The sequence below is a fragment of the Osmerus eperlanus genome, chromosome 5 (genome assembly GCF_963692335.1).
Source record: "Osmerus eperlanus chromosome 5, fOsmEpe2.1, whole genome shotgun sequence".
In the NCBI taxonomy this organism is placed as follows: Eukaryota; Metazoa; Chordata; class Actinopteri; order Osmeriformes; family Osmeridae; genus Osmerus; species Osmerus eperlanus.
The window spans coordinates 21,296,027-21,313,070 of NC_085022.1; the positions used below are offsets into that span (position 1 = coordinate 21,296,027).

Sequence of the window (17,044 nt, forward strand, 5' to 3'; positions counted from 1 at the left end):
TAACTTACTAACTGAAGTCGAGAACGTCTCTTCAAGAAGGCTACAAATTTTTTTTTCTCTCAAACCTTATATCTTTGTCTATGTCTGAAATGTATCCAGTAGGCTACACCATCAAAAACAGATAACACTGCAAATTGATGTAGTCTATTATGAAGGAATGTATCACATTAAACACGGTGCAGCTAGGCTACTACAAGAGAGGTTGAGCCTTTTTCAAGTTATTTTTATTTAAATGGTGAAAATAACTTTAGAGACTCAAAAACTTTGGTTGGTAGTGACTTTGTGCTTTCATACAAGACAAAAACATGTTAGAAATTTAGAATAAAATACATGAGGTGGTAAATAATGTGAATAGTGAAAAGCATGTAATTACAAAAGCATAAGTTAAATAATAACAAAAAAGGGCAAAATAAAATGTTTGTTTAGCCCTTAGCCTGAATAGTCCTGAGTTTATGACACTGCATTCCACAGGCAACAAGGATATAGTCTAAAAACACTCTTTCAGAATCCACATATTCAGATGAGAAAATACTTCCAATTGTAATCTGAAAAAAGTTTAAAACATGATGATGCTAAAAAAAAGAAAGTCACAATGTAACCGTTTTTACAGCTCTCAGATGAAGTTTCACTAACACAATCCAACTGAACAACTTGACCTCTTAAGTTCAAACAAAATGTATTGGCATCCACAAAATGTATTCAGCCTTTCTATAACAATCAAAACGTTTGAAAATTATATCACATTATGCAAATACTGTGTTCAAATTCAAACCAAAAGTAATGAACAAATAACACATTAAACATTTCTTTGGTTAGGATTGGTTGTGTTTCAAAGCTATAACATTTGATTATGTTGCTCTTCACTCAGAGGGTAATCATTTATAGTCAGACTCCTTGTTGTCGTCACACAGAACACAGCGTATAAAACCAATATTTCACCATGCATACATCACTTAAAAACGGTCAATTGTGAAAGTTTAGATCTATAGCTGATAAACGGAAATTTAGAATCCACAACTGGATTGATCATCGGCCGTCACTGGGAATACACACTGGATCTTTGGTCTGACATGAGCAACATCTACTGAATGATTACAAGGATTATCTGAAGGAACAGCTCTACCCTCTGAGGAATAAGACAACTCTTTGGCATCGGCGTAACCGTTGCATTTAGCAATGGTCTAAAAGGCAAATGGATGACTCATCTAAGAGACAAGTTATAAAGCTTTCACCAGGATAAAGCATCAATAAATGTACAATGATAAATGCATTCACGCTATCATTAAAAAAAGAGATACATTTTTTTGGGAAGAACAATATTTTGGCATACCTTCACATGTAGGTACTATAAAAGTAGTTTTTTGGGTAACTTTTGAGTTTCTTTCGTATTCTTAAAAACTCATTCTTTGGGTATATTTTCTGTCTTTGGATGTTTTCATCATACGCAAATCCCTTTCCATATAAGGCCCTCTTTAAAGCTTTTTAAGGTTCAGTGCACTGGAAATGCCAGTCAAACTTTTGGTATGATCTTACTCAAATAAAAGTTGACAATATCTAATGCACTTCAATGTTGAAACAAAACACTAAAAATACAAAATTTAAAACTTTTCAACCTTTGAAAAACAATTTTCGGGAGAAACAGGAGTAACCTGAACAATAAGTCCTGAAGGACACAAATGCACACAGGAAAACATGGCTTTTTGTGAAATAAACCTTGTCCCCTGAGTTAGAAGAAATACCTGCACAACATACTGACAAAGGAGGTAGTAGTGTAAACACAAAAAGAGAAACTGAGGTAGACATCCAGCAATAAGGGGTCAACTACACCCTTTGCTCCAGTGGCAAAAAACTTAAATATAGAGAAATGTATCTCAATACATTTTTGACATTCTGTAGGACATTCATTTTGGGTGAGCTTTGGTTTCGAACATACAAGAAGAGACACACAGACAGACTGAACCGAGGGAAAGAAATTAGTATAACAACATTCATTATAAAATCCTGAGGTAGACCTGAAGTAACAGCCCTCTTTCCTCCATAACTGCTAGCTTCCTGATCCGTGCTTCTTAGAAAAGAACCCTGGGGTCCAGTTCAGTAGGCGGGGTGGTCGAGGTGGCGGCAGGGCTTCATCTCCTGCAGAGCAGAGGATGGTCGGTGTCAAGAGTAGGCGGGCTGGGAGGCGTAGAGGCCGGGATGAGAGGTCTCCACAGCTGTGAGGGAGCCGTGAAGTGAGACGCGCACAGTGTCAGGGGCGCTGCTGCGGAGGTAGCTCCGAGGCTCCTCCCTCGCCACTGTGAAGCAGGCGTCCCCTTCCTCCGGAGCAGGGCTGTCGTCAGACCCAAAGGACGAAGGCCTGGAGCTGCGGCTGGTGGATGGGTTGCTCATCTCGGCCTCTTCGTTGGAGTAGTGTCCGGAGTCCCCGGTCTCGTGGCTCCCCTCGCTGGTCTGAGAGCTCTCCGAGTCCCCCAGGGGGCTGTAGAGGATCTGCAGGGAGGAGGGCTGGAGGGGTGAGGCGCCCAACCTCTCCTCATACCTCAGCACAGTCTTCCCTGCCTCATACAGACAGGCCCTGTCCTCAATCTACAGGAGAAATGAGACAAAACAATTGTTTAGGCATGTGAGTCACTGTACTTAAATAACTGTACGGATATATCTATACAGTAATAACAATATCAAAGTCATAATATAGAATTTACTGTAATTAACTTACATTGCATATTGTCGTATTCCGTTTCTCCTTTTTAAAGAACTGCCATCTCTTTCTTCTAGTGCCAACAGGGCCAGCAGTGCTTATCACCAGGTTGGTACCACCCTAAAACCGTCAGAGGGTACATTTAGCAATACAGGAAATGCATACTTTCACATCTCACCGTGTTACCGTCACTATTAATTCCATTCCTGACCAAAACAGTCTGTCATGTCCTGAAAACACTCCTGTTTGTGAACTTGTGTCTCACCTTGCTATCTATGAACGGACTTCTCATCATCGGCTCAAGGGAATCTGCATTCTGAGCATGCTCAGTGGCCTGGGGCGAACCAGCAACCTGCCCGTTAACCACACCAATGATCTTAGAGTTTGACGATTTCCTGTTTGTGTGTGAAGGACAGAAGTTAGTCAATAGAACTTCACAAATGGCTGTGGTGCAATCTGTTTTAGGTTTTTATGTTTGGTGTTTATACCTAGATCTGCCTTTACTGATGAGGATTAAGGCACACATGACAATGCAAGCCAAGGCGATGCACACACCCACGATGATCCCCGTCATGGACCTCTGGTCTATGTGGTAGAGACCATCAGAGAACACTGAAACACAAACACAACACTTATTCCTCAAGGGGAATTCATCTCTTTTCGGCCAAACCCTTTATGACTTGGCAAAAAAGTACAGCAGACAAATTTACACATCGACACTCAGCCTGATTAAAAAGGGTTTGTTGGCCACACCATCCCTCCAAAACGTACCGGTAGTCTCGGAGCGGCCGTCAGAGTGGCGGGGGCTCTTGCCCCGGTGGGTGGTGCCAGGCTGCAGGGCCAGCTCCACAATGCTGGAGAAGGGGCCGTCACCAACCTGGTTGGAGGCAGAGATCTTCACCAGGTAGATGTTGCCTTGCTCCAGTTTCTCCAGCAGAGCCATGGTGTTGCTCCCTGTCAATCACAGCAGGCGTCAGAGAGCACTGATGTGATAAACAAGCCCCCTTACAGTCTCCTGGGTGGCATGCTTACTAGATCAAGGCTAGACAAAGGCTTACTAGACCAAGGCTTACTAAGACTAAGGCTAATTAGAATCTCTTTTCTTATGTTCATCCACAAACCCCTCTGCAGCACGCTGCTAACAGACAGCAGTGTGTAGTGGTCTAAAAGCTGCACGTATGTTTGTTCCTCACCCTCTCTCTGCAAGACCTGCCAGTGTCCGGACAGCCAGGCCCTCTGGGAGGCGTAGAGAATGGTGTAGTGTGTCACCGCTACGTTGTGTTCCTCCGGCTCTCTCCACGACACCAGCGCTGTGTCCTCCTCGATCAGGGTCACTTTCACCCCCGTGGGCGGCTGGCTGGGTGCTGTCAACACTCACAGTCAGTACAGACACAAGAAGGAGTCTCTTTCATGACTTGATAAACTCAATACATATCTAAAACAAAGAAAGATATCTACTGTGATGACAAAATGCACGTAAGACCAGTGCAAATTTAATAGAGGAAAGAGCTATAATCCTCCATGTGCAGGCATCTACTACACTAGCTGTTATCACCCAGGGGTGCAGGCATCTTCTACGGAGAGTCTTACCTGATGGAAGAGTCCGCTGGTAGACAACAGAACTCCAGGGACTGGACAGCTGGTCTACATGGAGACGAACTACAAACTCATAACGGGTGTTGGGTTCTAGATCCTTCACAATCACACTCTGGTTGATACTGCGGGGTAAAAATACAACGACAGAGAAGAATGTCCCATCAACTCAAACACAGTAACATATCATCCTTGTGTGCAAGCGTGAATGTGCAAGTTGCGTCTAAAAAGCTGTTCTCCATGACGATGCAGCAACTCACGTTTGCAGGTAACGTATGTCAGAGGAGTTGTGTGTCCCGACCGGAGTGCAGCGAGCAGTGTAGCTGACGGCCTTCCCTGAGGTGAAGGCAGGCCGACTCCAACGCAGGAGCACTGCAGAGGAGCTGTTTGCCCGGGCGTTCACATGGTCAGGGGACGGAGGAGAAGCTGCCAGGTGGTCTCGAACCGCTGCAATACAAATACACACACACACAAACACACACACACAGACGCACACAGACACACACACACACACAAACACACACACACAGACGCACACACACACGCACGCACACACACACGCACACACACACACACGCACACACACACACACGCACACACACACGCACACACACACAAACACACACACACACAAACACACTCGCACACACACACAGACGCACATGTTCACGTCTGGTTCCCATTGGCATTTAGAAGTCAAACGGATCCATTCTGGTCGAAGGTAAAATGGCTGTGGGAAGTCTTTGGTAGATTTGTTTACTCACACACACATCCTGGGGTGCTGACAGTCTGGTCGGCCTGATAGCCATCTCCCAGTAGGCTGAAAGCCAGTAGTTTGACATGGTACTTCCGCCTTGGATCTAAACAAAATAAAATAAATGAGTGCGTCTTAAACAAGCCATCATACCAACAAAAATGTATTAAACCAAAGCAACACTTAGAAATAAGTCAAAACAGGCAAAAACATCACTCAAGTCACATTTTTCAGTTAACAGAGCATAGCTTTCACAGTGGTTTGGTGCTGGAAGAAAAATGCCTTTGTCTTTGCCTGCCACCACCCATTCACAGACAATTCAGGGTCTCTGGTGTCACCCCAATCTATCATGTGTTGCCATAGAGGAAGAAGCCTTAAGGCCCTGAAATGGTGGTGACATGACCATTGAACTCAGTGATGGACACAATGTCAGTCCCCATTCAAAAGGTTCAATGGCAAAAATACAACACAATGTCACAGCAGAGAAACATGGCCAGCAGTCTGCACTGCAGTATGCACACTGGAAGAGGCTAAGGCAAGTGACTTCAGGTGAAATGAGGTCTGTGCACATATAAAACATACTTAGAACCGCAGCATGCAAGAAGTTTCAACAATAAATCAGTTCTAAGCCACAAGGAAAGGAACATACAAAAAGCTAGTGGGTAATAGCTGCTTATCCTTTCCCCCTGAAATGTGCAATTAAAATCACTGTCCTTTGGCTCGGGATTCCTTTGAAGACACCACCAACTCTCCTACTAAACCAGGACGTTTTTAGGGAGCGTTAAGATTTGTTTTATGCTTCCGAGTGTGAAAGGTTAGCCTGTGGGTATTGACCAGTGGAGGCGGTGTGTCCAGGCCTGCGCTGGGGGAGGGGGCCAGGGGCAGCCTTCAGCTGCTGGGACCAGAGACCCCTGGGACTGGGGGGTTTGACTGGGGCCAGTAGGTCAGGCTAAGATAGAACAGAAGGAATCTGGGCTCTGGAGTGGGGCCCCTTAGTGTTCCCTCTGAAAGTCCTTCATGCTGCGCCCATTTTAGCCTTCAACTTGAAGGTGGCGGAAAAGAACTATTACTATAACGCAGGCAGTTATCAGAAGGTGATCTGATCAACTAGGGGGGGGGAACCTGTCCATTCATTCCAGGAACCTAGGCTTATCTAATTTCCCTCTGATTGCGTTTGCTAAACCAGAAAAGTATAACTATATGACCATACTTTTCAAAGTCCACAGACACAGACTAACTAACTAAAATTATCTTCCTGTCTTGAACATTTTATATAAGTAACCTTGCATTATTTAAATAGCAGAGTAGAGCTGAGAGTATGGTGGGATGCAATCCAGCTCCACAGTCTCAAGTCCATAGGTCACTGGCCTTCCCAGCTCCGGACAGTCCTAGAGGGCTTTGTGTGAGCCCCAGTGTCCAGCTGGAGGGGGGTGGGGATGGGCAGTCAGGGTCTCACTGGGCAGGGCTGGCCCTGGACCTGAGGCACAATGGCCAGGAGTAATTATGCAAGGATGAGGATGGGAAACTGGGATGGGAGGGCCATCTGGGCTCTGAACTCTGACCCTGGGAGTCTGTACTCCCACAATACTAGAGCGATGCTGGAGGGGAAGGCGCTGCTGTTTAGGAAAGCAGGATCAGGCCTTATCGATCGGCCAGGAAGACTGAGGAATACTAAAACACTGCCCACTGAAAGAACAACAAGCTAACATTAAAACCACAGACACGGCAATAGGTTCAGTGTATCGAGTACAGACACATTTTCTCAGATTTCTCTGATTCAAGAGTTACCAGCATTCAAATGAGCATATCTCCTTCAAATATTTTCATATTTCACTGTATGATATGTCATTTGAAAGATAACAATCTGCACTTGTCTGAGCCATAAAGAAACTGAAAAATGCAGACCTACATGCAGATTCAAATACCAGCACCTGTCACATGATCACTTCCTTCCAATTCAACACCGTGTATTTCAATGAGTTCATCCTCAAGAGGCCGCACCACTTACCAAGTCCACTGATGGTGTAGTGGGAGTCCTGCGGTGGGATCTGGATGGTGGGCTGCTCTGGCTGGCCTTCCTCGTGGTAACAGAGACGGTAACCCTGAACAACCACGGTTCCTGGAGTCGGCTGCCACCGCACTGTGACGGAGGTGCAGTTGACGGGCTCCAGCTGCACCAGTGGGGCCAGGGGCACTGCAGGGATACAAAACAGCTGTCGTGAGGGACAGTGTGTGCATCCTCCTGTTACAGGATTGTGTGGGTCACACTCACACCCCAGAGGAAACAGAATAAAGGGCATAGAAAAGACCAGTGTTAATCAATCAGAGGTAATCTACAGAATAGGCCATTGAAAGTCAGTAATCAGAAACCATGCAATTGTGATAGTTTTACTATTTACTCAGCACCAATGGCAATCTTCTTTCTCTCCAGTAAATGTACAGTAGACCTAATAAATATGTTACTCTCCAATTGATCTTATTGATTCGAGCTGGGCTCCTTTCCATTGCTTTTGTATCAGTCTGCATTCCCTTTGATATATCTCTTTATGTTTGCATGAATGATTGCATGTTTTTTTAATGAATGTAGTTGTTGTCCTGTTATCATGTTACATTTAGAAAGTTGTGAAGTTTCACTCTTACTTCACTCTTACTTTCTTATTTTTTACTGAGTGCTAAATTAAAATAGTTAATACATCACCATCAGAAAACTAGAACTTTTTCATGACAGCCAAGAACTACAGCGTGAAACTGTATCATCTCTTTTGTGTGAAGTGACTTGAACAGACACAGCTGGTTTCACATTTACCCCCACCTACAAACACACACACACACAACTCCAGGAGTCCCATCCATTCTGCTTGACACACAGGTTCACAACCCTGTTCTGAAATGTTTGTCTGAAGATTAAAAATCTCGTGTCGGTTAAAGCCGAAGAGCGTTCCCCTTTACCAACAGCACTCCTTCATGTTCAAACTCATAATATTGTTTAGGAAGATAAACAACCTCCCCCCACACACCAGGCCATGAAAAGAGCCTATTCTTCCCCCGACACATACGCCTGGGGCCAGCTCTTTATGACCCGTGACAGAGGCCACTCTAACACCACTGACAGAGCAGGCCAAAGGTCCCTGGGTAACCAACACAAAGGCTGTGGGACAATGCTACCAGAGCAGTCTCTAGTCCTGAGCTGGCTAGGCTGCATGGGGCTGGCTGCTCTTCACAGAATATACCAAGAGTTTTCAAAACATGTGACAAGACTAGCCGAGCAAGCTCAACCAACCATGACTCAGGCACTCTGTGTGGACGGGCAAGGTGCTCACCGACTGGGATGTGACCCGTTCTAAACAACACTAGTTGTGAGACACACTTGAAGAGGCCCCTCACCTTCTTCACACCCATCAAAGAAACCAAAATGTATCTCTAAGCTTAAATCGGACATTCTCTCCCATCAGAGACATCAGCGTGTTCTGCAGACACGTGCTAGGATCTGTGCAGATCCAAACATCGTCAGGATGTCATCAGCCTACACATCGTTTCACATCCAGCATCTCCACGTGAGACGTTACCTTTGGTGCTGGACGTCTTCGGCGTGCGGTGGGAGGTCCAGGCCGAGGGCTCGCACCAGCCCACGCGGGTTGCAGCGGCCATGCGGAGCAGGTAGATGGTGTCAGGCTGCAGGGCCTCCAGGAGGTGCTGGGTGCTGTTCTGAGGCAGCTCCACGCTGCTGACCGTGTTGTCCGTGGCTGTGCGGTACGACAGGCGGTAGGCGGACACCCGGCCACGGCTCAGCTTGGCGGCGAGCGGCTGCCAGCTCACTTGGATGTCGGAAGGACTGTTGCTGGTCAGACTGAGCTCTGGGGTACGCAGAGGCACTGAAGCAGACCAGAGGACAAGCACACATCATTCACATGGCTCAACCTGACTTTTCTACAAGATGACTGGTCGTGTTATTATGAGATAAGAGTTGCATTCTTTCCCTACTCACCATCTTCTAGGGTGTGTTGACTGACTTGGTCAGACATGCGGCTAGCTCCCATTGGCATGTAGGCTACAATGTAAAAAGTATAGTTCCTAGCTGACTCCAGGTCGTCGATGATGTAGCTTGTGGTGTCGTTCCCAATTACAGCTTGGTATTCTTCGTTGTTTAGACCTGGTTGAAATGGATAGGGAGAGAATGACAAGGGTAGTTTTAATGCAATTTGCTTCAATTGGGTCGGCTCCCCTTAATAGAGCTAACCGGCCGACATGAAACATAACTTGGCATTGTGTAAACAAGGGCGTGTCTCTGTCAGAGTCAGCCTGTATTTGCCACATGTCCTTCATATACTCTGTAAACATCAGGCTAATGCAAAGCAGAACCACGTTTCTCTTAAGTTCGCATCATTCCTGTCTCCCCTCCAGGCCTCCTGAAACAGGCGTACTCAAACGAGGAGAAACGAGGAGTTTATTTCCTCGGGTTCTACTCTCATTTTCTCGGAACTCGTTTCAAAGACGCATCTCTGCAACCCAAAATTCCACGTTTGTGGGTTCATTTGTGTCAACCTTTTCAGGCTTTTAAAGCCTGTCTTTCCCCTTTAACATTGAGCAGTGAGTTGAGGAGTGGACAATGACAGGCCAGTCCTGTTGTTATTTTAGTGAGGCTGCCATTCTTCTCCTTGACCTCTGATCCCCCTGGCAACAACAGATGGCCTCCACTAAGGAAAGTTGGCCACATGTAAAAGAGCTGCATAGGTCAGTGAGATGAACATTCCCCTCTCTAAAAGACACATACCTTTCCAGAACACAATATTTCATCAGGATTATACATCATCATCTTCAAGTTATGAATCTCAAATCAAAGAAATAAAGAATAAAACAAAACAAAACAAAAATTCAGCTTTACCTTCAGCTTTCATGTAATGAACAGAGTAGGCGATGACTTTGTCTGTGTTGTAGAGCGGCCTTTCCCAGGCCAGCAAGATGGCGGAGCTGGAGATGGTCTCAGCGTGGACGTTTCTGGGCGCACTGGGCCTGTCCTCGGACATCACCACTATGAGGCGTGCCAGGGACAACACGGAGCCCTGCTCATTCTCTGCCAGGCACTGGTAGATGGCATCATCCTCAGGGATGATTTGAGTAATGACCAGTTTGCTGGGAAGGGGGGCAAACACATAAGACATCAACATCTGTACAGCCTTTATCATCATAAGGATATTACCCAAGATCTCTAGATAGAGGGAAAACCTTCAGACTCTGTGTGCGCTGGGCTGATACCTGTTATACATCTTGATCCGGCCATTCAAGTGCACTTTCTCTCCATTCTTCAGCCAGGTGATTGAGGGAGGAGGAACCCCCTCAGCCTGGCACATGAAGCGGGCAGTGCCAGCTCGAGGGCGGGTCTGGCTCTCTGGCTTCTCTACTATGGACGGAGGCACTGGAGGGACAGAAAAACATCCAGAAATGAGAAAAAACAACAGTCGACAAAAGAACTCTGGAAATACTGCCGTATTTGTTCTTTAATGTCTGAAATGTAGAGGTAAATGAGGAGTTTACCCAGCACGGTGAGGTTGGCCGCAGCGATAGTGTAGTTCCGTGTTCCGGGTGTGGTGGCCCTACACAGGTAGACTCCGCTGTGCTGGGGCTTGACATCCGCAAGAACCAGGTTCCCACTGCCAAGCACCCTTGCGTTGTACACATCTATGGGCCTAGTGTCAGCCCTGCTCCAGGAGAGGATGGGTCTGGGGTTGCCTGTGGCCATGCACTCCAACACCACTGTTTGGTGAAGGGGCGCCGTGACATTTTGAGGTCCGGCAATTATCCTGGGCCTCTGTCGAGGTTTGGAGCCTGTGCCTGGAGACAAGGGTGGATCAGTATCAGCATGTAAGTATACATTTCATCCAGGTGTTAAATTCACAATCAGTGTGTTTAATCTCCATGTCTACACACCGAGACCCAAGCTGACGGTCAGTGTTGCCTCTCTGCTCCTTATTTGACTGCCGATGTTTGTGACCACGCATCGATATTGTCCAGCATCCTCCATTTGGACGTTGTAGATTTGAAGAACACCATTGGGCAGAACAGTGATTCTAAGAGCAGAGGAACATGGAAACACATGTATAACAGCATACAACAATCTAACTACCGTTGAAGACTAAGTAAGAGTAAGAGACGGCAATTAGAGTAGAAGGATAAGAGCCTGCTTTGATGGAGTACCTGTCTGTCTCCAGGGGTAAGATGCTTTGGTTGAGCTCCCAGGTGATAGAAGCAGGAGGGTTGGAAGTGACCTGGCAGGAGAACCTGGCCACAGAGCCTGCAGTCACCACAACAGGTACAGGCTGCACCACAAAGGGTGAGATGTCTGGGACACAGTGGGGTAAAACGGAGTAAGGACTACCATTCAGACCCAGTCAGAGTAAACAGGGTTTTTTCAGTTCAGTCAAAGGAAGACATAGATGATAGACATAGATGGTGAAGGCTGTTCTATTGTTTTACGTATAATGTTTTAACAATTGTGTATAGTTTGACAGTATTTAGATGCTTAATGTGTTCATAATCATTAGGCATCTTAATACTGTCAAACTATATACCAATAGTATTTATAAATATGTTGATTTGTTGATATTGTAAAAAAAATATATATATATATTTCTTCTTCTATTTATTCATTTTTCATATTTTAGTTTTCATTGGTTTGTTGGCCCTCTGTATTCCCCTAGCGAACCACTATTGGGCCGCGGCCCACAGGGTGGGAATCACTGTAAACCATAATTATGGTAAGTAATCATCATAGAGGGTGTTTAACATTTTAGGCCATAAAGGTCTTGTCTTTAAGTGGTTATCAGGTCCAATACTGTCCAGCTGCTCTGATCAATAGATCAATGGGAGTGGCATTGAATGATGCATGACTAATCAATAGGCTAGCCCTACCCAGGGGGAATTACCCATGACCATTTCTCAGCAAAATCAAACCTTATATAGGCCTAAATTGGTATGATTTTAGACAATGACTGACTTATATAGTGATTCTGTACTTTAGTCAAATGTAAGAGTAATTCTAACCCCAAAAATTGTTGTGTTTCATGCTTAAAATCAGTTTACCTTTGAGGTGATTTTTTTTTTTTACGTCACATCCCGATGTAGGATAGGTATGTTTCTACACACCAAAATACCACAAAATAAAAACACAAATTAAGGGGATGAAAAATTACCTATCTATCTTTTAAGTGTTGAAAGACTATGTAACCCTAATCCATTTGTGTAATAACACTTTGTCCCATACCCCAAAGTCCAAGACGGAGCAGGTCAATAATGAGTTAAAGGAAATCAATGGCACTGTGTTTCTTCCTCTAACAAGAACCATTTAAATGTTGTAAAGAAGATCTGAATTTGAAGCTTAATTTTATACAATTACACATGAACAGCTGGTCACTACTCAAACACATTAAAGGTTAGGCCTCACTCATAAGGCTGGCTTCTTCCTTACGTTATAATATTGTCACATAGCTGGAAATGTTGTTAATGACAGATTTATATGTCATCCCTGTATCTGAGTGGCTGATTTCAAGACTAAGAAGAGTCAATTTATAATCCAGTTAATTAGGAAAACCCCTGAAAATGGGTTCTGGGTTGTGTTATTCAGAGCATACCCAAGTAATTTTTATGGAAAATATTCACTTCTTAAATATCAAAGCAGCTTCATCAACTGCAGCAGAATATACCCAGAATATAAGTAAAGGCCATGATGTGCCTGTTGGTGTGGCCACAGAAGACTGCTTCACTAATATGGTCAGCAGTGTCGTAAAGAAGAGATCAATGACCAGGTCAAACAGCACAAAGGTTCTCCTAAAGAGGTCAAGGGTCAACTCAGCCCCCTGTCCATCCAATCTAAAAAAAAAATGGGGACCCAGACCGAGGTAAGTTTGCCTTTTGTCTACAAAACTGGGATTTGTATATGCTGTCGATAAGCATTCTAATACCTCATAAGCCACATCAAATGATGCAACTGTGGTGTCTTGTTGTTGTTTACATAGAGTATGTAAACAAATATGTAGTATGTAAACAAAGACTCGGAGCCCTAGCCATTACAGCTCCTGTGCTGTGACTAGTCACAGAAGCTGCGCTGTGTCAAGTGATACACACCATTATGAGAAATACACGAGCAGCACCAACTAGTGTGCTTGGCCATTTAACAAACGCATGGGAGAAACTCAGCTACCATTTCAAGGTGGAGAAACAGACTATATGTCTTACAAAGAAACTGCGTGTGGTTGACAATGCTGAAGAGGGAAAAAGGATCCATGTTTGAACCAAAGGACAACAGGACCACCAAACCAGAGCAGCCCAGTGACATCACAAAGCTTTTCCCATGTGACCTCTGACCCTCTGGGGGGGGGGGGGGCAGTCCTCCACCCCGAGCTTACAGCTGACCTAAACCTTAACCCATTAAGTTCCAGAAAATCCCCATGATCAAGTTGGAGATCATAACATAGATTTTTTAAATGTGTGCTTTTGTGATTCGTGATTTCATTTTTACTCTTCATTACACTAGGATGGCTGCCTGTTCAACAATCACAAACAAATATGAACTCTTTTGCATGTAATTATTTTTCGCTGTTTCAGAAGATTGTGTTCAGAGAAAAGGAGATTTATGCAGATTTGTGGTTATAATGTCTCTATACGATTATTATTTTAGAGAACCATATCATTACCCCTTAAGATATAGCTGTAAGACTACTCCCTGAACCAGAGCACAGCTCATCCAGAGCACAGCCTAGTCCACAGTGGGACTGACCTTGTGAACAGACACAGCTGTCCTGAGCACTGATATGTGGACAAATAGCCTGAAAAACAAGTATTTTCTTTATGGGCAGTCAGGGGCACTCCTAACAAAAGAGGCAAAGTGAATGGCCTATTGGAGATTCCTCTGTGTGGCAGACCATAGACCAATCACCCAGAGCAGAAGCCTACACTCACAATACAAGATAGCCAACACAAGAACATGGAGGACACTCTAACTCTAACACCTTCCCTAAAAAAATGAACATCTGTCAAAAATAAATAAGGAGGTATTTCTTGGTATGAGTTTGTAAATGTTCCTTAGAACACAGCGATTACATAAACAATATCAGGCCTAGTATTAGCTTTTATTACCTTCTGATAGACTCTATCAAGGATCAGTCTTTAACAGCCCAACAGCCTTTACCAGCAGGACTACCTTTTCTATGGAACAATACGTGACTTCTAATGACATAGAAACGTGACTGTAGTGGCTATGGTGACTTTAGAGGATTTTCCTTCATAAATAAAGAAGAGGAGGAGGGGTCCATCTGCCCCACATCTCCACGGTAACAACCTGTGACCCTGACTTTGGGACATCCTGACAACACAAAGTGGACAATACCATGGGCTTAAGATCCTCATTCATCTGGCTCCCAAAATGAACTTGCACCATGAACATTTAATGGTGCTGGGAATAAAAGTCCTACTGCTCACAACGCCATATTGTTACCTTGCAGTCCATACTTACTTATGATAGTCAGACAAGATCTTTGGCTCAAGATGGCTCCATATTTGTTTTGAGAAAGGCATTGATAGAAGCCTTCGTCAGAGTCCTCTGTATCACTCTTCACCTCTGGGATGTACAGCGAGCCGTTGGAGAGAAACTGGATGTGTTCACTCTCTAGCACTTTGAGCCCATTCTTTAGCCACTTGATAGTGACTGGAGGGTGTCCATGGGCCTGGCAGTCTAAAACCACAGGATCCTTTGGTATTACGGTGACATCGCTGGGCTCTGTGATGAAGGACAGCTCACTAAAACTAAAAACAGCTGAAAATAAATAGAAGGAAGCATTATCATCAAGTATCTGGGATACAAGGGGAGGAAATGGATAGTGACACAAAATTACATCATGCCTTGCAGCTGAAACAAGAGGAGTCAAGCGACTGAAGGACTGTGGAACTAACACCGTTTTTGTATGAATAGCGAAAACTTTAAAAGCCTGTTGAAACAGTTGCATGTGGTAGATGCATGAAGAGATCTCATACAGCCCACACTACAGCGGCTTCCTGAAACGGAATTATGCGTTCTCGTATGTATTCAAGAAAACACAGCTAATATTAATTGCGGTGAATGTGAAAGTTAACGAAAACTGGAAATAAGTAGTGATAGTTAATAGAATAGGTGATCAATCAAGCAGTATGGGACCGCAATTTCAAACTATTAAAAAAGCAGGATGTTGGCCAGGTAGAAATCAATCAGTTACTGTGTCATAAAGCCCAATACCATTAAACCATGCAACGTAAATTCCCATTTATTTTCTCAGGTAGCCTAATCTATCCGACCAGACGTTGTGGCCATAGCGGTTAAAAAAGGCTATGGTCATCCGGTCACTCACGAACCATAGGCTCTGGCTAAAAATGTGTCACCTCCACCAGAAATGATGAGAAAAACTATTACTTACTTGTGAGTCGAAGAAATAAAACGAAAAACAACAAATGCTGTAAAAGTTTCATTTTAAAATGAGCCATTTATCCAAATTGTTCTGTCATTTTCACTCTCGCGGACCTATAGGTTCCCCATCGTCCTGCGCGCCTCTCCAAATTACTAATGACAATGTTGGTCCTACTCCAGTGGTAGAGACCCCTTCCTTTTAGCGCATGCGCACCAACGCTCAACCAATATTATGTTCGCAAAACTGAAACTAGGCCTAAATATTGCGCAACCATAATATTGACAGTTTACCGAATTTGCCTTTCGTACTTGGTTTGGATTGATAACATATATTTGTTGCTAATTAACATGTAGGCTATAACGACAAATATTTTGTCAAGCCATTTTTGATTTTAGTATATTCCACTAGTATTTATTTGAATGACAGTTGATGTTTAATGACATTAGCTTGAATAGTCATGAGATTGCAATGTATGTATAAAGCTAGCAGACACATTTCTTTCTAACAAACAACGGCTTTTCTTTCTAACAAATAACGGTGTGACTTGCTGTTGCCAAGCGCTAGTGGATAAAAAGTGATCAGGTTTCAGTGGAAGCTGCTCTCAACATCAAACTTGATAATTATTAAGAAGCATTGATGACAGCAAGTCAGCTGTTTAATGAATTCAGATATTGATCCACAGTCTGTGCCTCGTGACAATGACCCTCCTGTCCCGCTGTCCTCATTCAATAGCTATACAATGGGCTGGGAAATCAGCTCAGCTGGATCAGCAAAAAAAAGTCCCTTAAGCATATAGGAACGTTTAAAGTGATTAGAAATGTTCGTCCACATCCATGGGATTTGTACCAGTCATCGTAAAACAAAGGTGCACACATGTATTGGATTCATTTCAATATGGATTCACTGACTACTTTTCTAAACAAATATATATTTGTAACAACCTATTTTTATACCACTGGGATTCTTAAATATTGAAAAAGCTTTCCAATCAAATGAGATAGAGTGCAGTGTGATTATTTATTGATTTGGGCTAAACATTGATTTTATGATTTTAGACAATACTCAAGACAAAAGTCACAGTGAGGAGAAAATTATCAGCTGGCCAATGATAGTTAAAATCATCTCTATTTTACTGATGTCTGTAAAAAATAAAAACTGTGTTGATTTGTCTTCTGTTTATGACCAAATAGTTTGTTGTATTATTCAGAAGACTGATATCTTTCAGGTGTTACCAAACAAAACTATAATCTACATTATAGTTTTTATAGTCTTCTACAAACCATCTCCATGCAAAAGGGTGGCTTCTTCCTTGTCCTGTCTTGCTGGTCAAATCTGGTGACTCAGGCAGGAGGTACAAGGTGCCACATGTCTTAAGGTCATGCTGGGAGGTCATGATCAATAGAGTAAAGGTCATTAACATGTTATGAATATTGTGAGGCCATGGGAAAGGGGAGCCACGGCCAACCGACTCTGCTTTGATTGGTCAGAGGCAGTGTCTGTGGTAGACCCCTCCCCAGTGACCTATGAGGTCAGTAGAGGGGTTGACTTGACTTCTTGACCTCGAGCTGGGTTGAC

The 17,044-nt window shown here is 43.9% G+C and overlaps 1 protein-coding gene across 1 annotated transcript; it reads right to left on the bottom strand.

Moving 5' to 3' along the window:
• Positions 1-215: 215 nt before the first annotated feature.
• On the bottom strand, positions 216-15,607 carry LOC134021562 (protogenin B-like). Its single transcript, XM_062462545.1, has 19 exons — positions 15,479-15,607; positions 14,545-14,844; positions 11,232-11,376; positions 10,971-11,104; positions 10,572-10,868; positions 10,293-10,452; positions 9,922-10,169; positions 9,025-9,189; positions 8,606-8,911; positions 7,048-7,233; positions 5,050-5,145; positions 4,546-4,732; positions 4,283-4,410; positions 3,886-4,056; positions 3,464-3,646; positions 3,181-3,304; positions 2,958-3,087; positions 2,711-2,812; positions 216-2,580 (listed from the first exon to the last, which is right to left on the bottom strand). Exons 1-19 carry the CDS (start codon positions 15,543-15,545, stop codon positions 2,158-2,160), a joined length of 3,552 nt encoding a protein of 1,183 aa, XP_062318529.1. The 5' UTR covers positions 15,546-15,607; the 3' UTR covers positions 216-2,157.
• Positions 15,608-17,044: the final 1,437 nt, after the last annotated feature.